This window comes from Cyanistes caeruleus, chromosome 5 (assembly GCF_971803275.1).
Source record: "Cyanistes caeruleus chromosome 5, bCyaCae1.hap1.1, whole genome shotgun sequence".
Taxonomy (NCBI): Eukaryota; Metazoa; Chordata; class Aves; order Passeriformes; family Paridae; genus Cyanistes; species Cyanistes caeruleus.
The window spans coordinates 12,450,853-12,472,370 of record NC_141705.1 but is presented as its reverse complement, the minus strand read 5'-3'; the positions used below and the strand labels follow the sequence as shown (position 1 = coordinate 12,472,370).

General features: G+C 37.6%; 2 protein-coding genes across 16 annotated transcripts in view; both read right to left on the bottom strand.

Annotated features, from left to right (window-relative positions):
- C5H4orf50 (chromosome 5 C4orf50 homolog) overlaps window positions 1-11,143 on the bottom strand; it is a 79,474-nt gene extending 68,331 nt beyond the window's left edge. For 6 of the 9 annotated variants that reach the window (XM_086889218.1, XM_086889220.1, XM_086889221.1 and 3 more), the window contains exons 1-5: window positions 9,730-11,110; window positions 8,163-8,314; window positions 6,804-6,942; window positions 4,593-5,300; window positions 672-786 (exon numbers count right to left, since the gene is read on the bottom strand). In XM_086889218.1, coding sequence (XP_086745344.1) covers window positions 672-786; window positions 4,593-5,300; window positions 6,804-6,942; window positions 8,163-8,191 — 991 coding nt within the window. In that variant the 5' untranslated portion in view covers window positions 8,192-8,314; window positions 9,730-11,110. Of the gene's footprint in view, window positions 1-671; window positions 787-4,592; window positions 5,301-6,803; window positions 6,943-8,162; window positions 8,315-9,729 lie in introns of all 9 variants that reach the window. The other 3 variants (XM_086889219.1, XM_086889222.1, XM_086889223.1) reach the window with 1 other exon arrangement.
- Window positions 11,144-11,240: 97 nt separating this feature from the next.
- The window catches only part of JAKMIP1 (janus kinase and microtubule interacting protein 1), a 142,255-nt gene continuing 131,977 nt past the window's right edge, over window positions 11,241-21,518 (bottom strand). For 6 of the 7 annotated variants that reach the window (XM_086889228.1, XM_086889231.1, XM_086889227.1 and 3 more), the window contains 3 exons: window positions 17,033-17,098; window positions 14,210-14,254; window positions 11,241-11,770 (listed from right to left, as the gene is read on the bottom strand). In XM_086889228.1, coding sequence (XP_086745354.1) covers window positions 11,738-11,770; window positions 14,210-14,254; window positions 17,033-17,098 — 144 coding nt within the window. In that variant the 3' untranslated portion in view covers window positions 11,241-11,737. Of the gene's footprint in view, window positions 11,771-14,209; window positions 14,286-17,032; window positions 17,099-21,518 lie in introns of all 7 variants that reach the window. The other variant, XM_086889233.1, reaches the window with a different exon arrangement.

The following is a 21,518-nucleotide window of genomic DNA, read 5'->3' as shown; positions in this document are numbered from 1 at the left end:
GATGTTTTGAATAGAAAAATATTTAAGTGAGAGTATGCTCAAAATTACCTTCTCTACCAGCAGCATACACCACCACTGATACAGATGCAAGCACGATGTTAAACATGAAAATGAGCTTCATAAAATGCCCATAAATATTGAGGTCTAAAACAAAGTGTATTTGGGGTTCATGGTTTCCAGTTCCCAAAGCATTTAGAAATAGAAAATACAAAATTACAGTGGTCAGGTGAAAACTTATGGATTAAATTTACTGGTTAAAATTACTCAGTGCAGGTCCGCATTTACATAAACTAAAATTTACTATAAAATTCCCATTAATTTATGTTGGAAGAATTTACCTGATAAAATCTACCAAAAAACAGCTTTCACATTGTTTAGTCTGAAGAGCAAATCTGTCTGCTGCATGGCATTCCCAAATACTGTACTTCATCCAGGACATATAAAGTACCCCCTCACCTCTGTAGTTTCTTGGAAGTTCTGGGTTTTCTTGTGAAAGCTCATATCTAAATAGTGGTAAACAGTTATCATTTCATCTTCCCCAGATAAAGTTTACAGATTAGGAGGATTTTCAAAGGGTTTAGGGTTTACACTTTCTAAATCATATATGAATGAAATCATCTTCACTTTAATGGTGCAAAAATGAAAGCAAAACCTCATATTTCTTTGCATACCAGACTCTTTATCATAGAGCAGCACAACTGGAGTTTGAGTAGCTCTGCTTTTGTGTGAATCCAAGACTGATCTCCATTTCAGATTCTGAACTTCATCCTGAATTAGATCTCCATTCTTAATGGGAAAAGAGGGAGGAGAAGGAAAAAAAACCCACAGGTTATATACATATATATGGTGTTTGTGATACGAAAAACAGGGATATAAATTTTCTTTGCCGTTTTGCATTAAAAATACCCATTATTTCATTAGAACTGCTATTATTTCACACAATTTTCTAATTTCAACATTTTCCAGTAAATGTTATAATTCTAAAGTTTCCTATAGTTTTCCCTAATGTACTGGTTTTGCACCACACCTTCATACTTTACAAAGCAGTAAGGAAGAAAATCTGAGTCCTAAGCACGTAATATGTCAGATCACAGGTGGAACAGTGACTAAATTATATGGCCATCAAAAAAGACAAAAGAAAGTTCAATCAAGTAGGGAATAAGACTAATAGTTCAGTGCCCAACTACAAAGACAATTGTTCCTAGGTTGGAAGAACTCTAAGTGGAATAATCATTCCGAACAAAATTTTGTTTGTCCATTGGTAATTTAATTGCTGATTTCATATTCTGTTCTTTACGTTTGAGTCCTTGATTGAATTTGAAAATGGTGACACTTCCTGATGCAAAGCAGATATACCCCCATTGCTTGATAACAGTAGATCACATTTCATATGCTCATTTCCAGAGAACAGAAGAATCAGATTTGATTGTCTGAACAAAACATGATTGAGACAGTAACCAAAACAGCTACACCACAGAAACTAAGCCAACACAGGCACTTTTGTCTTCCTGCACTGCTCTGCATCCAACGCCAGCAGAAAATAAATCTGGTCCCTTTGCACTGAGCTGCAGTTTTAAAATACAAATGGATGGGAAAGGCAATGACTTCCAAGTCTTCAGTTCCTAATTAGTCAGAAAGAGCTGCTGGTTTTCCATAGGATCACCGTTGAGAATAATTTTTATTTCAACCCAAGTCAGCTGCCTCACTGTTGTGCTCTATTAAAAGATCTTGACTGGGATGCACAACTTAAATGAAAACCACAACACTTCCAAGATTTCTTCCCTTATTTTCTCAGTAATATTGACTAATAGAAGGTTTTGGGTTGAAAGGTACCTTAAAGGTCATCTAGTTTCAATCACCCTGCCATAAGCAAGGGCACTTTCCACTAGACCAGGTTGCTCAGGCCCTATCCAACCTGGTCTTGAACACCCCCAGGGGCAGGGCATCCACAACCTCTCTGGGCAACCTGTTTGAAACCAATGCCAATTCCTTGAAACACATTCCTTTCCTGCACCTTTTCATTTATTTCTTTACAGATATCAATTCTTGATTGATATATGGGTACTGTCAAAAGAAAGTTACACAAAATGATGTATAAGATACAATGCTCAGGTGGCAGAACATCACACTGAAAAATCAAGACCTCAGCTGTCATGTGAAAGCTGCAGAAAGGTGCATTGCTTTGTTTTTTCATACTTTTCTCTCACCTTCAACAGACACCCCGAATGCTCACATCTAGAAACCAATAAGTCAACACACAGCCACATGTAACAAGCTGTTTTTTGGTGCATGTTCATTTCTCATTTAGGCATATACTGCAACTGGAATACTGCAAGACAGGATGCTGAGTCTGGAAATTCCAATTTGCTACAAGATTTCCGTGACTACATTCCACCATGAGATGCAGTTCATCCCTTGGTGTTCAGCCTAATTGGATCTTGTATTGCACGTAATTTCTCATTTTTATAGCTGTTGATCGAGTATGATGAGCTCAAATAGGATTTTTCTTGTCACTACTTTGGCTTAAATACTACAAGGTCGAGGTAATGAGACTGAGAAATTCTATTTTAATACATGCTGGTTTTACAGAAAAACACCAGATGTCTCCCTCCTCCTTTTATCATAGATATTGAATTTTTTTTCCCTGCTATCTCAAGTCATTTTCTATTAGAAAAATGCAAATGTTCTTGTAGTACAAAAATAGGAGGAAGAGACAACCATAAATGCAGAAGGGACAAGATTTGATGCTGCTGATGCTATACATAGCATTTAAAGAACACTATTTACTCTGCAGCAGAGTAAAGTAAACATAAATGATGGCCTGTTCATTTATACCAAAGAGTGGGTAACTGAAACTCTAACCTCCTATGACACCAGAAATGTAAATTAATATTTAGAAAAGCAATGGTTAGAAAACTCCATGTAGAGGAAAAAATAGGCCTTTATTAGAGTACAGTGTAGAAAGAGTCCTGTTTCTTGATACTTCTTGGATTGGCCTCAGGCAATTAGTTGTGTATCTTTCTTTCACATCTTTAAGTAACTCAACTTTTTTTTTCTCCTTTTCTCAATTTTATCAAACCAATGGTAATTTTTCACTACTTCTCCTCTGGCTCTGAAGGCCTTCACTCCTCTTGATTTTAGCTGTGCAGTACCCTCATAGTGCATTTGTTTGTTGTACCTATTTACAACTCAGTGCAAGTCCCTCAAGAAGTATCTTAAAATATATTTAAACCGTATTCTTCATTCAAAGGGAGAAGTGAATACACTAGTTAAAGTAACTATTGCAATGGCTCAGGATAAGCAGTTGGTCTTTCTGCCACCTCAGGGCAGTTACAGAGACGTGGGGTGAGGTGCAGCTTCCGAGCTCTCCTCAGAGGTCACCCACGTGCAGCTGGTTATTGCAGGATCATCTCACCCCTCTCTCACAGACACAAACCCTCTGAAGCTCACTGCTTTGGGACTGTAGAAACACTAATGGGATAAAATCACCAGGCCTGCAAAAGTGCATTCAACTACCAGCTTAAAAAAATTTGTCTATATTTCCTCTAGCTTTATGGCTACAAGATCCTCTCTAGCTTCTCCCAGTTCTGGAAGTACTTACAGTCTGACTGACTTCCAATATAAAAGGGTTTTGTTCATGCCTATTACCTCTTGGTTAACTGCAGTTAAAATCAGGAGAGTTCTTGGGATATCAGGTCACAATCTGAATGAGGCATAGTTGATCTCATTTTAAATAAAGTCTCAGAATAAAAATACCCTGCACCTCAGTGCATGAAGAATAAAACTTTGTTTGAGCCCACTCTGTGAAAAGAATTGTTCCTTGTCAGCAAAATGAATTGGCAAAAGCTGAATGCCATATTACAGCAGGAGCAGAGCTTTCCCATGCAGAGCTGGAGTGAAGTGCTTGAAGCAAACAAGTCCTATTCAGTGTATTCAGGGCATATCACAATGCTACAGAGCCACAAACCATTGACTATCTCAGCTCATTCCTGGTCATGGACGCCACATCCATTTTCCCTTGTTTACCATTATCCAGAAAATATCATAGACAAGATTTATTGTCAAGAGTGCTTTTTGCTCCAGCATTTGGGCATGAATAACATGCAAAAACTCATCCAACCATATGTGTCCTCCTCCGCTGAGTGGTGTCCTCAAGGTCTCAGAAGTTCTTCTGGGCTCTACTTTTAGTGCCAATTGAGACTTTTTGCCATGAGCACATCACTTCAAAGGTTAAGGAAAAAAGGTTTGTTGAGTGTCCTCAGTGTCCACCTAACAAAAGCTCTGATGTGATGAAGCTCTGCTTACTGATTCTTCTGGGTATGAAAGAGACATTGGGAAGTACTAATTAATAAACAATAACAAGAAAAAAGAATCAGGCAGGATAAAGCCTTACACTTGTATCTTGGCTGTACCTCTAATGACACGTGTGTCCTGGTTTAGGGCAAATTTGGGAGAAAACCTCCAATGGGGCTCCCCCCGGGAAGCAAACCCACGTGGCCCTTTTCTCCCACCCCCCAACCAGTTCGGGAAGAGTGTAATCGAAGGTGATACAAAGATAAAAACTAATTACATTTTGCATTATTTTTACTTACCAGTTGACTTACCAGGTTAACCCTGTTGTCCCCATCCACCAATCTTGTAAGTTCAGAGTCTTTTTCTTTACTCTTTTTCAACTTCACAGTACTTTGATCTTTCAAAGTTCTGTTTTCATCTAAAAGCTCTTCCAGTTTTTCCTGTAGTTTGATTTCAGATAATTTTAAACTATAGACGTGACGGTGAGATTCTTCCAATTTTGTTCTGAGAAAGTCTTCAGTGTTCTGACAGAACTGCAGTTCAGTCAGCAGGTCTGCCTGTTCTCTTCTAGTGTCCTCTTCTTTCTCCCTCAGGGACTTCAGGTTTTGCTGAAATGCCTTGAGGTGGCTTTTCACATCATGTTCCACATTTTCAATACAAGTCTTCCACTCCATTTCTTCCACACCAGGGTGTTTAAAGCCCTGAGTCCCACTGCACAATGACTGCAGCTTCTCCTGGAGGTGCTGCACCATTCCCTCTCCTAACTTGGATGTCAAAAGAGCAATATGGGCATTAAGATCTAGGACTTGCTTTTCCAGCCTAGATACCTCACCCTGAAGGTAACAGTCCCTTTTCCTCAGTACTTCTGTGTGTTGTCTCTGCCTTTGTTTGTAGTGCTCAAAATATTCTGACTGGCTCTTTATTTCATCCTCTTTTGTCTTCAGCTGCTCCTGAAGCCAGCGCAATTTTTCCTTGTGCTTCTTCTCTGACTTCTTTTGGTTTTCAACCTATCATTTCAGTGAGATGTACAGTTAACATCTTAATATTAAAGCTCTCGTTCCCCTGTATTTTTTCTTAATTTAGTGATAATTATGCCCTTGTTTTCTGAAAACTCAGGAATGACATAAGTAGAATTTTTTAAAAGCCAGTAAAATACTGCATTTGGAGCAAAAATAACCTGTTTAGTCATTTCAGCCATCACTGAAACATCTCAGTAGGAAACAAAAAAACCAAACTCATCAACATCTGCAACTACATGACATACAGGAAACTTTTAAACACATTTTTGCATGTTCTAGTACATATTAAATCAAAATGAACCTTAAAAATGTAATTCATATATCCAGCTCTGATTTACACAGTGGCAGATCCTTAACACTGACAGTACTGTAGCACTGCGGTGTTACAGGCAGAGAAGCTGTGGTTCTGTTATAAAAAACAGGACATTCACTTTCCAGAGCCCAGGATTTTTCCCTTTGCTTTTCACCACACCTATCATCTGTCAGCTCCTCTTATGAGACTCCTGAAAAAGGAGAAAGAACAGATGTCTTTTGAAACAGTTTGGGAAAGACTTTGGTATTTTCTTTTGCACTACAGTGTGTGAACACAGAGACTTAAAGGTGAAAAATGCCAAAGAAAGGTGGAGAGGCTTTCATGAGTCCTGTACTGCCCTTGCTTTGAGCAGAGTAAGAGCCACCAGTATCACAGGGACATTGCAGCAATTTTGAAGCAAGACTGAAAGCACAGAGACATGAAGGAATGACTTTGGCTTTTCAAGGGCTTCTTTAGATCAGTCACTTTGATCGTCAGTACTTTCCTCTCTGAGGTAGTCACTGGCAAGGACTGGTCAGAAATAACACTAGGCTGAAAAGTCAGGTAGATGTGGGCTAGTATTTTGTTTTGTTAACTCTTGATGGGAATATATGTATAAGCTTCCCGAGTCTTGAAAAATACATTTCACTTTTAATTACAAAAGCAGAGACTATTCTTCATTCTTGTGAATCTTGCCACACGGTACTAGTGTCCCGTTACTCAATTTTAACCTAAAATGCTGAGAAAATGGAAGTATAACTTATGATAAACAGAATCGAAAGACATTGTTTCACTGAAGCCTGTTCCTGAAAATCTTTCATTCCTTCTCCATTTTCATGAATCCATTGAAAGAGCAAGGTAAAAATGGTTGTTGTATGGGGCTCGAGAGATAAAGTCTGACCTAAGAAAAAATACACTGAGTGAGTCCTAAGGAGAAAGTAAGAAGGGGACCATAAATTTGATCAAGGACCTGAATGAGAGAAATAACAGCAGTGCCATCAAAACCAACAGAGAAACAGAAAGATGAGAGAAAAAAAAAATTAATCTAAAAATTCTTCTGACTTTTTTGGTTGTAGAAAAAGAGAAAGGCTGAGATGATTTGTTGCTTAAAAACAGAGGTTACTGGAGATGAGCTGGACTTATAAATTACTACGACAAAGAGGAAGGAAACTAGGTCATTTGCAACAATATCCCCTCACCAATCTGATCAGGTCCTCCTGAATGTCTCGCAGTTTCCCTTTAATGCGCACATTGGCATTTTCAACCTGGTCCAGCTTCACATACAGTCGATCAATCATCACAAGAAGTGTTTTGTGTGACAGCTCCAGCTCTTTCATCCTGTGAGAGAGTGAACATTTTGGCTAAGTAAATACCACAGTACAGTTCCAGGTGGATAAGCAGCCACAAGCAACGCATCGATTTATCTTTATTTTTGTATTTGTCTCCCAAAAATAAAATAGTAACAAATTTTTGATCACTTATATAAGAAACACTTTATTCTTAAAAAGTCTACTGGGTTTGCACATTATGCACCCTTCTGGTGACCTAATAAGAATATCATAAGCAAACACATTTACAGGATTTTTATTCAATGGAGTTTGGCATGCTATATGAAGTAACAACTTACCGTAATGACAACCACAACACTTCAGTCCCTGCATGTACCTGATCATAGCACTACTGTAGGTTCACAGTCAGTGAATTCAATTTTGATGACAGTAAAGTTTTCCCATCAAAATTAACATTACAGGCAACCTACAAGTACCTATGTTTTAGGAGATGAAGTGAAAATATCTCACTTGCAACATGCCTTCAGTGGGTACGAAAACCTACAGTGCAAAATTGTATTGACTTTGTCTGCAAAGATGGATGATGACAAAATAGAGGTTGGCTTTGCCTGTTGCTAGTCAAATGGTGGCACAAAATCATGAAGTGTGATATGAAAATATTTTTAAAAATTTTAATTATTATTTTGAAAAAAAGTCTATTGTTAAAAAATTTCTGATAAAATTCCCTGATGAATTCAGAGCAATTAAAAATTACACAAATAAGTGTTTTAATGCCATTTACATTTCCTATCCTTTTTAATTTTGACATTCTTTAGAACAATGCTGTTGCTGACTATCAAAACCTTATTATTCTAGTCAAATGTATAATTAATGCTTAATGGCACCTTCATCTACTGTAATGATCAGCATTAACACACTGAATTAGATGAATCTTTCTGAAACAAGGAACTTTTTTTACATGAAATTCCAAATTAATTCTTATTTTAAAATTATAGGAATTTGCACCACATGAGTATTTAAGAATGAAACATCCCGAGAAAGCTGCCTGGTTACTTGTAACAATATGTTAGACCATGCTGTAAATCTTACTTAAACAATAATTCTTAAAAAATTATTATTTCATGTATATTCTGACAGCTATAAAAAACACAAAAAGTCTTTCTTTTTGCTGGTTCTGCATGAATCATTTGACAACCAGTACACATGGCAAAGTGAAGAATACATCTGTCACATAAAATAAATTTTAATGCAAACCCTCCTTTCATTTACCTGGTTTTTAGGGTGGAATCTGACTCCATGTAGTCCTCTAGAACACCTTTCAGTTGTTGCACTGACTTTTCCAGCTCTTTTATTCTGTGGTTCAAATTCTTTTCTCCAGCACTGTTTACATTTTCATCAGGTGTGCCTGCATCTTCTAATTCCTGGAAAACCCAGGAAGTAGCAATTTTAACACTGAAATTCAGGATACCAAATCCTTCATTACTGGGCATTCTAATACAGTAACAAAATTCTTGTTCTCTTCCAGATGAAGGATCCATGATGAAAAAAAGTCCAAACTGGGTTCTCAATGTACTACAGTCTAAGCATGCAATAAGAGTCTAAGCCTCTGATGATCAAATGAACAGTCCTTCTTGATTCAACACATTTATTATTTATGAGAAAGTCTCATTTCATTAGCCACATTAGTATGTATGAAGGGAGCTGACGTTCACAGCATGAGATCCTCATAAAAGATTCAATTAGACTAATTAATAAAAGAATTAGGCATCAAAGTTTTGAAAAGTGAATAATCTACTAAACATGGGAATTCATAAAACTGAGTGTGTTTATTTTGGATAAATGTATTACATTATAATTGTTTCAAGACAGAAGAGTAAAGAAAAGATAATTTCCTATTCAAAAGCCTTTCTATAACTATTTCAGAGAAAACATTCTGTTTATTTAATTGGTATTTTGGAATTCTATATGCAGTATTTTACTTACGTCTACTTCACCTCTTACAGGTCATGAAACCATAGATGAAAGAAATTTTCAAATTTGGGCTTGAGAAGGCAAGCAAAGGTTGGTTCTTTTGCCTCTTTTAGTCATAGATCTAAAAATTCTTCAGAAACTCACTTCAGTAAGTACAGTCCTATAACTGTGTCCTGGTTTCTGCTGGGACAGAGATAATTTTCTCCTTAGAAGCCGGCACAGTGCTGTTTTTGGATTTTGGATGAGAATAATGCTGACAACACTCTGATGTTTTGGCTGTTGCTCAGGAATGCTCACCCTACACCAAGGACTTTTCAGTGGCTCAAGTCTGTCAGTGAGGAGCTGCACAAGGAGCCGGGAGGGAGCACAGCTGGGACAGCTGATCCAAACTGTCCAAAGGGATATTCCACACCACAGAGTTTCATGCTCACTAATACACTCAAGGGAATTACCCAGAAAGGGACTGATCTCTGTTCAGGAACTGGCTGGCCATTGGTCAGCAGGTAGTGAGAAATTAGCGTGAAGAACACTTGCTTGCCTTGAGTCCTGTTAAATTCTCTCTCTCTCTCCTTATTATTACAATTATTAGAATTATCATATTATTATAGTAATATTTCATCTCAATTATTCAACTGTTAACACCCTGTTAACACACTGTACCCCTCCCCAGCTCTACGGTAAATACCAATATACAGCAGACAGTAAGACTGCAACGATCCGTTTTCCAAAAGTACAAATCCTGCTAGCTCAGCACAGAAAAAACCCCATCATAAATGCAATGGACAATGTCAGACCCAATTGTAATTGTAAATTACAATGAAATAACAAAACACATAACAAAATAAGGAAATGAAACTGTTCATACCTTCTCTGCTTTGTAAGAAGACCCACTCCTGTCGGTGCAGTGCGCTTATCGTGGCAGCCCCATGCTCTGGCTATCCCATGTTTGTGCTCGTAGTTCCATATTCAAATAGTGATGAGCAAATCCGTGTCTATGAAAACTGTTTCTTTGCCAAGTGAATCACTGTTCCCTCATTGGCACCAGATTTGATTATCTCAAGCTCCGTTTACCTCCTGTTGTGGTCCATTGCTTTTGAGTGATGATAGAACTCTCTCTTGCAGTGAAGGCCTTATTTTTCCACATTCTGTCATCACACTGCTAAAAGACTTAACTAAAATATGAAAAATTTCTATTTGAAAATATGATTATCTAAATGCTTGTTCCTTTTGAACAATATATTGTAAGCAACACATTCTTCTGGGGATCGAAATTCCAGACTTTTGCATGATCCTTGTTTCCAAGGTAAATTGTGCTTTCTACCAGGGTTATTCCAACCCTGACATCAGCCACAGTTTGCTGCATGTGACTGAATTAATCTCATGGAGTGTCTCAGCTCCTTCTGCAGGTAAATGCTCTTGTCCAGTGATTCTTTGCACAGAGTACTTCTCTTCAGAACCTGATAATTATCTGAGAAAAGAGGCTGCTTCTGAGGCTGATCCCCTCACCTTCAACAGCTTTCTCTGTCCTTCCTTAGGTGTTCATTGCTTTATGTTATTTTTGTCAATCATAACTTCCACTTCATGTATTACTGTAATCAGCTAATTCATATTGGAGTTCAGTGTGTCCATGGTAGTAAACTTGTTTCTCTGTGGCTTTCTACACAAATATGATTTTCAAGAAAATGTGAGGGAGGAGAAAGTTATCTTCTAGTCTTGTGCTCTTAATGTTTTCATCTTGCCTCAACATTTCAGAAATAATTAAAATTAGCTATTTCTTCATATTGCCTTTCCAGTTCTGAAGTACTGATTTGCTTTTCCCTCATTGAAAGAGTAGCATTTTTTCATTTTCTAACCATTCTCTTAAAAAGGTCTTTGCAACTTCCATTTTTTCAGTGTGTGCTTCACCTCAATTTTTTTTCTTGAAGTTCATGTGGTCAGTGACTGTTTGTCTACCTCTGCTGGTTGAGGTTGTGCCATTTTTGCTTCCTGGTAGCTAATGATGATGTTTTTTTATCTCACCTGAGAGGATGCCATGATTTCCAAATATGCATGTTCAACTACTTCTCTGCTTATCACATTTATCTACATGCCCATTTCTCCAAGTCCTTCCTTCCTCTCAAAGAGATAACTGAGCACAGCACATCATGCATTCTCTTTGACCTCTCAGGCCACCATGCAATCTGTAATTTTCCCAGAGCTGTCTTTACAAGACATTGCCTTACTTTTCAAGAAACATTCAAAGAATCATATTTCCCACACAGTTCTCACCCACTTTAAAGTGTTCATACTTCAATCTACCATCTTGCCTTTCTCCAAAACCATTCCTATCTGCACCTGTGGATTTTCAATTTAGGAATTTAATCTGAATTTTACCACTGCAGGGTTGTAAATCTTTATTTGTTTCCAACTTTGAACAGTTTGCTTCCTGTCAGCTATTTACTATAGACAACTTAATGTCAAACACTTAGCTTTTTTAATATAGATACTAAAAAGGAGATCCTGTGTTTCTTGGGTGAAATGCAAACCACATTTGTTGAAAGCATGCAGTATGGAGACAAAAATCTCAGTACTGTAAGAAAACCATTTGGTAGATAACAGTTCACATAGCAGCCAGTAATTGCACTTGTATTTTTTCTGCTGTTTGGTTGGTGTGAGAATATAAGTTCTGTTGATATCTTTTTTCCGTGTTTATGATGTGCTGGTCCTTATTTGATTGTGAAATCATTCCAGCTCGAAGCCATATCTTAAAAAAAAAATCACTAATTTTAAGTTCAAATACTTTGCAGCTTCAAGTATTATGCAAACTGCTTTATGAAAAAATGCACCAATTTAAAGCTGCTTAATAAATATTTTCTGTATTTTTGCACGTGGACTCAGCTTTTCACTCCATAGGGTCTTTTAATAGCCTGTAATTGAAACAAAAACAAAAACAACAAAGAATTCTGCTGAGCTTTAGATAAAAACATTACTTTAGAAATACATGTTGGTATCAAACTAAATTCACAGACAGCACAATGCCTTTCTGAATGTTTTATATTACCTTCAGAATAACTAGAACCAAAATTACTATCAGTAAATCACCTGGTTTGCCTTGAAATAGTTAACAGTGTTGAAAAGTCCAACTATAATTAAGTATCTTAAAATTGGCTTTTCTGTGTTAGATTAATCAGAGACAAATTCACCTCTGGCAAGATGAACTAAAGGACACTGCCCTTCACACCAGCACCACAATGCGATGTGCACTCCTAGAAATCTCAAAAGCAGAGTAGTTATGTGGCTAAACAGTCATTACCCCTGTGTTATCTCCTCAAAATGCTTGTCACCAAGCTTGAATTTAATTACTAAAGTACTTACTGTTAACACGAAGAGTAGCACATTATATCAGCACAATGCATTTTCTGGAGGCTATTAACATTTGCAATTTCTTTTAATTCTTGCAAATTCTTTTAATTTTTTTTTTCTTTTTTATCTCTTTAATCCAAGGGGAACCCAAAATATTATCAGGTAATACCAGTGTAGAAACCTATCAATCCCTTGAATGCATAGTATGTCAAAACATTTTAAATGGAATTTTAAAAATGCTGGTGATTTTACTGTTTATTGTGTGTTTATAAAGTATCTCTAGACTTGGCCAGTATATCTTTCAACATATTTAAAAATTAATGTATTTTACCAGAATTAGCACCTCTAATTGGTACTGGTATAAAAACCTGGATGAAATTCCAAAGACAATAGTTTGATGATTTTTTTAACAGTACACTTTGAAACTTATCTAAACCAAAATAACATTTGTTTTATCTGATCTCATCCAAAAATTCACTTCAAACTGTGTAAAGGTGAATAGTTTACCATAAGGCTTCACCTTTCTTCAAACACTTTTCTATAAGCATATACTCAATTTTTAACAAAATAAAGGAAATTTCTCAAGAAATCCTGAACGTTCTGAAAAATATTGCTCAATTTCAATTACTTTTCAACTTCTAAAAATCAAAGGAAAGCTCCTGCACTTTTAAGAAAACAGTAATACCTGAGAATTACACTCCACCCATCTGCATCTGCTACCATTTTATTGAAAAAGAAAAAGCATATGCAGCAATGCTTGTAATGAAAGCCCCAAGCAAGTTCCAAAGAGCATCAACAGAAAGATGATAACTGAATATACTGGACCTGAATAAACCCTAGGAAGAGCCCATAATAATACAGGTCTGGTTTCTCAAAAGTACTAGAGATCTGGGCAGAAGAAAATATTGTTTAATACTAAAAATGGAGTCTTGGGGTAACTATTGTCATCATTCCTTTTTCATCACACAGTACTGATAGCAGTTTCAAAGATGTTGATTAAACTCCCACTACAAGGAGATTTCTTGAAGACAATTCATAACAGATTACAAAGAAGAAAAAGCTTGGAAATTTTGTAAAGGTAAAAACATTGTGTACATCAGGTTAAAAACATAAAACAAAAAGCAAAAAACAGAAACAAACCCCCAAAAAAACCCAATAACAGTAACAATACAAATACTGTATAATATTCAATAGCTTTAAAGCACAGTTTAATCCTTAAACACTTAGGCTGTTGAGCTGCCATCCTTCCTGAAAGGCAGTGTGGAACTTGCATTATTCCAGGGAAGAGGACTGGACCCATTTTTTAAATTGCATTTCCCTTTTGTTCTCTGTGAAAGGTGAGTACTGGCACTATGGCTCCTGCTACAGCTGAAGAAATTCACTGCCTTTTGCAGGTGAAAGGATCAGGACACTGTGGAAGGACAGTGAGAATGATGGCAATGTCTCAAGGGAGAGCCATAGAGGCTTTTTACCCTCACCCTTTCCATGTTGTGTCATTCACATTGCAACCTTCAAATCTCCTCATAAAAGGAGGAGATTAACAAATAACATAATTTGTTATTCTTTCCAAAGTTATTTCATGGCGTCAAGGATCAAAATCAGCTCCTTATTTTGCATGGGTGGTTATGCTCACAGGGCTTCTTAGAAAACAAAAGTCAAACATTGTTTGTCACTTCTCCATCCAGCATGACAGGAGGCAGGAACCTAGAGCAATATCTGAACTTTCAGACAAAATATATCTGCTCTGCAAGTATGTAAAGCACTCACTGCAGTTATGGTAGTCTTTGATTACAAAATCATTTCTCTCTGAAAACCCAATGACTTTCTGCAGGAATTTAGGAAGGAAAGTATCCTAATTGAACATTATAGATGACTCTTCCTCCCTGTGCAGGTAAAACCAGTTTGCCCTTCCTCATGGTTTCAGAATCTTACAAACAATCCCCAAAACATGGCAAAATCTAGGAGACAAAAATTGAGTACAAAGAAATATAAAGAATACCAACCACACGTCTCGGCTCAGTTGTGTCATCAAGGCCACAGAATGAATGCTAGTGAAAAAAACAAAAAAAGGAACAAAAACTATAACATAAGATCAAAAGAAAATGAGGAAAAAAGAAAAGAAAGAAGATGTAAGATATGTAATATGAAATCCAGTGACATTACAGCAGTTAGTCTTACATCATTAATTGAGTTGATCTGAAAGAAAGACACAGTAAACCAATCTTACTCTAAAAAGTAGTAAAAAATCAGTATTTCAGGGCAGTTTTAAAATGGCAAAATCTGTGGATTTTTTAACTTCATATATATTATGTTTGGCTTTGTGATTCACTTAAGAAGTACTTAAAATTACACACACTAAAGCTTTCCTGAACCAAGACTTACCAAGCCAAGGGCACACCTAAATGCAACTGTAATAGCAGAAAATCAGCTATGAGAAGAGCACAACATGCTTAAACAGCATTTGTTCCTAATATATCAACACACAGATTAAAACTGAGATTTTATATCATTCTTCTGTATAGCCTCTAGAAACAGGAAGGACAGTTTGTTGAAGAATCTATAGGGCAGAAATACTGTAATCCTTATGTTCTGATTTGACAGATTTTTACACAAAACCTACAAATTGAATCCCCTCCTAAAGGAAAATGAAAAGTCATACTCATGACAGAATAACTGTAAGTGGTGCATCACCCTTAGCTACCACCAGGCTCAGCTATAAATCCTGCTATTCCTTCAAAAGCATAAGACTTCTATCCACAAGAAATTGTTGTAGTCAGTATCAGCAGCATGTAGGTATAAGTCTGCACCCTTTAACACATTAAACCTTTAGAAGAACAATGAGGTAAAATTATTTTAAAAATATTACATTTAAAATTATTATATTTAAAATTATTTTAAAATTATATAATAAAATTATTCACTGATTCCCTGACAACACAATCTTCCATTGGGCCATCAGAATGAGATTTAATCCCTATTACATTTAAAAATAATTTAAATGTAATAGGGACAGAAGGAAGTCCTCCACCCATCCAGAAGCTGAAGGTTAATAGAAAGAGATGAAGCTTTTTTGAGGTCTCTTGCTAATGTAACATTAAAGCAAAGAGGATGTTAATCATTTTAACTCATTACCAGCTTTCTGCTAAGCTTGTGATTAAGCTCTTTCTTTTCCAGTGCTTTTCTGCATCCATCCGGCTGATGAACCAGCAGAGATAATGCTATTTTCCATTGCCAAAATTATCAGTCTGGCTAATCCTATACCTGCCCTGTAAACTGTAAAGGCAATGCCTTAATGGCTTCTATTTTGGCAATAGCAACATCTAGAGATGTTGGTTTTTTTTAGAATAGGTGGATAAACAGTAATATTTGAAAAAATTAATATGTACAAGTATTGTCTATCCCTCAACACTTCTCTGCTTTGAGGAGTTAAGTGTGACACCCTAGACATCACTGGCTGCTAGGCAGGCACAGCTTCAGGTATAGACGTGGTCTGGGACAGAAGAGGGCAAAGGCAGTGAAAGAGCTGATTTAAGGGTGTTTCTGTCCTGCCTGTGTTTCTCTGCTAGTGCAAACACGGAGCACTGCCCTCCCAACACACACAGCCCCAACCACGCCACCGGGGGCTGACACAAAGCGATAATTAGCAATAGCACCACGCAGCCCAGCTCCTGCAGGCTCTTCTCCTGGCTCTTCCACAAACCCAGACAGATATCACAGTCTGAAAAGAGCAGGACAAGGTACACCAGAGGGGAGACAACAACTGTGGGAGCAGAAGGGGCCAAGGAAGATGCTGAGGGAGTTGGAATAGTTGCTGGGAGTGCAACCGGGAGACTGCCATGTCCTGAAAGCAGATGAAGGGATGCTGAGATCAGAGAAGGGTGAGGAAGAAACTTTTCCACACCCGTGAGCTGCTCCCCAAAGCTTGCCTCTGTTCTGCAAACCCCACTGACCCCTTCCAACTCTCTCCAGAGTCCTGCAAAAGCCTTCCTTTTGCCCTTTTACCCCATTCTCATCCCAAGAGAAAAAAAAACAATGACTGAAAACTCCACTAATGTGTCGATTCAGCCCAGCAGTAGGTTTATGCAGGATTACCTACCCATAAATGCTGAAGAAAATGAACATGGGATGTGACTCATGCTGGGATCTAGACACTGGTTCAGTATAAGTAATGTAACTAAAATACTCTGCTGGGTTCTAGACAAAGACCCATTGTCAGTCCATCATCTGCAGAGCAGCCTAAACTCCACAGATCTGGGAAAAACCTGAGCCCATAGTCCATGAAACTTGTGCCATCTCTTGGCTTGGGAAACAGTGACACAAATGCATTTGCTGCCTGAAACCTTGATCAGAGCTTCCTCTTAAAAAAAAAAAAATGGATCCATTATATTAACTTGTTTCTCTATACTCCAGCAAGTATTCCTTAACTGTAGTGTTTCACAACCACTTCACTAGTTTTGTTTTATTTCTCAGTACCTGAAAGTTTTGCAAAGCAATGCTATCCAAAGAATATGGCTGAGCTAACCAATTTTTTTAGAAACAGATCTTTGTTCTTTCATGATCTAACCACAGCAAATCCTCCTTCTACTAGTCTAGAGTCTCTCCAGACTCCTTGATTCCTTCCTGTAACTGACAGAAATCCTGGATAGGAAATAATTTTGAGCAGATTAGGGACAGAGCTGCATTTCATGCAGCAATGACTCGAACTCAAATTTTACCTTGTCTTAAAATAGATTTTGTGATATTAAGTACTATTAACGTCAGTGCAACAGAAAAAAACAATTTTGTATGGAAAAAAATCCATTGGTACTGCCCAGACATAAATTTACCTTTTCTTCAATTTCTTTGAGTTGCCTCTTTTGAAGTTCTATTTTATCTTCTAGATCTCTAATTCGCTGGAACAGAAAAAGGAAAATAGACATTATTATATCTAATTTGAAAAGAATATAAATCAAAAAGATAAGAAATGAGTTAAAAATAAAGAGAACAAATGCCCATTATTAACGTAACACTTCCTTTACTATTATATTAGGCATATCCATGGCAAAATTTTCCATGTTTCCATGAAACAATGGCATTTCAAATAAGCTGCATGTTCAGAACATCAGGTTTACTACCAGAAAGTCTACTCATCACCACTCATTAATCATAATTTTAACATATACACACAGACAATTCCATTTTGCACCCAAATCCTTTTTCTGCGCAACTGCCAGTTTTTCTGCTTACCTAGACAGTCAGCAGCTTACACTATCACATTTCCTTTTAACTCTTTATTTTCCTTTCCTATAAAACATAACCATGCTTTAGCACAGTCAAGCTACACCAGAGAAAAGAGAATGCACAGATTTTCAGTTTATCACAAAGATACCATGCAGAGATTCAACTCTGTCCTATTACCAGTCACCTCCTACCAGAGACAGATGGAATGTTTCCTTCATTGTAGCTCCCTATATTTTATTTTTAAGGATTTTTCTTATTCAGTTTCACAAAGATTCTTCAAAAACATGACTGCTGCTGGGTCCACACATCTTATTCTTTTCTGTATCACATATCCCCTTTTTTCCTTTCTGTAAGTTACACTTCTTTCTTCTTATTTTTTATTTTTCTTTTGATGTTTAGATGCATTTTATTACACTTTCAGTATATTGTATTTGTTACAGAAAAAGTAAAGACAGGCCACAAACAAAAAAAATCTGGCTATTGTTGCTCCTGTTTCAAAATGGAAGATTTTACTTAAAGGCTGTTTTGAATATTATACATTCAGTGTAAGTCAATCAAAATCTATACTCTATCATACTGCAGTACTCAAAGATTTCCCCAGATAATACAGGAACCAGCATGAACTAGATTATCCTCATGTGACATAAGTGAATGCACCTTTGCTGACAATCACAAATGCCCCTAGCACAGCTGTATTGTTTTTTTCCTCTATAGAATTTGAATTTATTTGTAGTTCATCTACACCCTGTTCAAGGCAAGGCTATCTTTCAAGTGATCATCCTCATATACTGTATGGACTAAGAATGTTACAATCACTGCAAAAAACCATGGGATGAGAAGCAGGCAGATGGAATCACCCCCAAAATCTCTCATCAATCACGTTAGATTCCTGTTTCGCTCCTACTCATTACAGTTATGCCGATTCCTACTTATAACCACATCCCAACCTGTCTGACAGACTTCAGTTCTCTGGGGGTTGTGCTATGCTCTGTGGTAACATTTAACTGTAGCAAGGTAAGTGGAGAAAAGCAATTTTAAAAAATACCATTTTCATCTTCAAGATTTATCATGTAAAGGTATTTTTCAGTAACTCCTGAGAGTTTGCCTTTAGGAAAAAAAAGAAAATAAAAAAGCCACCAAACATCTGGTGGCTTTCTCACCTCAGGGTTTAGAGCAAGTGTTCCTCTCTAAAAGAACAAGTTAATTAGTATAAGATGGCATTTTTAGGATTTGGGAATTCTGTTAATCAAGTAAAAATTGAGATTTTATTATTCCCTTATGAACATTTAATCTTTTCAAGATTATAGCTATCCAGCTATTTCCTTCAACTATTCAGAATAGTTCTAATAAAAGGGCTGAGGCTTCCATTTTCCAATTCTCTCCAGTAATAATTGTTGTATCTTGGGAGATGAAAAATAGAGAATAGTTTTAAGGTGCAGAAACATAAACCTTCTTAAAAACCACTTAAAATACAAAGACAACCTACCAGCTGAAAGGGAATACACAAAGGACTGAATTTCTTAGCAGTGAAAATCTACAAAAAACCCTCAAAACAACTGAACTGGTAACAGTAAGGCAGATTGTGCTGGTTTTGGCCAGGATAGAGTTAATTTTCTTCACAGTGGCTGGTATGGGGCTGTGTTTTGAATTTGTGCTAAACACAGGGTTGATAACAGAGAGATGTTTTTGTTACTGCTGAGCAGAGCTTACACAGAGCCAAGGCCGTTTCTGCTTTTCCACGCTCCAGTCTGGCAGAGAAGCTGGAGGTGAATGGGAGACTGGGAGGAGACACAGGCAGGACAGGTGACCCAAACTGACCAAAGGGATATTCCAAACCATGTGACATCATGATCAGTGTATGAAGTGGGGGGAAGACGGCGGAAAGAGGGTGACATTTGGAACGGTGGCATTTGTCTTTCCAAGTCCCCATTACATGTGATGGGCCCTGCTCTCCTGGAGATGGCTGAACACCTGCCTGCCCATGGGAAGTGGTGAATTAATGCCTTGTTCTGTTTGGCTTCTCTGCTCAGCTTTTGCTTTCCCTATCAAACTGTCTTTATCTAAACCCATGAGTTTTCCAGTTTACTCTTCCAATTCTCTCCTGATCCTGCTGGTGAGGGAGGGAGGGATGGAGGGAGGCAGTGATTGTGTGGGGCTTGGCTGCTAGAGGGGGTGAAAGCACAGCATTCTGTTTGGTGCCCAGTGTGGGGCCCCAAGGGTTTGGGATAAGAACAGGTTCAAGTGGGATGGACTGAACTCACAGCTCTTAGTGCTGTTTGGCCAGGAACCAGCAGGCTCCTGCTCGTGCCACGGGGCTTGATTACCTGAGTGTGTATTAGAATCTACTGCTCAGTAGTGGCCACTTCTTGCTTTCCCTGCTTGCTGGAGTGCTGTAGTGCTTACCAGCTGACTGCACTGTGCCAGGGAACGCTGTGATAGCAGCTGTGGCACAGGGCCTGGGCTGGCAGGTGGCCAGGGCACTGCTGCACAGGGTGGGGACAGCCAGCAGGGCAGACCCATGTGTGCAGATGTGCACTCAGAGCTGCTCCTGCCTTGTCGCTGAAGGGTAATATGCTGGAGGCGGGTGATTGTTTAGACAGCTTGTATTCCTCTCATATGAGTGGAAATCACAGTGACAGAATACTTTTTGCTGCAAGTGAGTAAAATTTTGTAACTTCTTTGCTGCATAAATAAAAGAGTTCAAATCTAGACAGGTCAAAAAAAGTTGTTTTAAAACACAACCTTGGGCTGGAATTGTTCATCAGATATCAAAGCTTAGGGTTGTTTGCTCCTAGTTGTTTACTTGCTTTTCCCTGGAGGATTATCCAGGAGGATGAAGTGGGTGTAGCTATTCCCATGAGTACCCTCTGATTGCTCAGGGACAACACTGGAAGATAACCAGCATAGTTCAGCTATTTATATATCCTGAAAAATCTGATTTAATAATTTATTTCCATTTAACTGTAGAGAAAGCCTTAAAAATATATACATGTATATGCAATATATTATCTGGAAAAAAACAACGGATTTACCCTTGCACAGAGTATTTAACACATAAAAAGAATAATTTTCCCTTGTTGTACCTATCTGCATTTACTGCATTATTTTGATGAGAAAGACAACAATTTCCAAAATACAACTTTAAAAATACATGTAAAGTAAATAATTATAGCTGTAACAAAAAAGTATCTTCTAGCAGTAGCAAGATGTGTTCATCAGTCAGAGGCTATATTTAATTACTGAGAAGGAAATTACACACAAGTTAGTAATACCAATTAAGACCAAGACAGGACTGCTTGAGATTCAGTACAAGCCTTTACATCTTTATCTACTGTTCCTTTCATTTGCAAGAATTACCAGTCAAGAAGCTGTGGACTCACTCTCAGATTTCAACACTTGATTAGATGCTTTCAGTATATTCTGATTTGTTTACGTTCACAAAAATGTGACTGTGACAACAAATCACACAGAACTATTTCATTGTTATCATGGAATTCTACATACTTTTATGCTTCAGGGTATAGATGGAGGATCATTAAGTTGAGCTTTTCCTGCTATGTGCTATAGAGTTATAATGGTTGTGCTATAAAAGATGCATTCAGCTCTACCCATGACATGGCTTTCAGGAACCTTGCAGAGTAAATCAAGTATACTTCAACAGCACAAAAACATGCAAGGAAGCAACAAAATCGACTCTATTTTGCTCTCAGAACTTTGATAAATCTCAGCTGGAAAGAAAGCCACAGGCTGTTCCTCTCTTTATTTCCTTTTTTAAAAAGAGAGGCGTAGAAGATACAGATAGGCAACCTGAATCCAGCACAGTGTTTGCATTTCCTTTAGAGTCCCTAGCTTGGTCACAGTCAGAGCGAGGATCAGGGACAATGTAGAGCAGTGCTCTGCTGGGTTCTAGCAACTCCTGTTCCTGCAGTTAATAGCTGCCCCTCAGTCACACGAGTGCACCTTTTTTGGGACTGACAGGATTCATGACAATCACCCTGTGTAGTCAAATCATGGGGCCATACAATGGAGTTACTGTAGGCAAACAGCCACAGTCAGGCAAAAACAGGGCAATGGGAATGCAATCATGGAAGA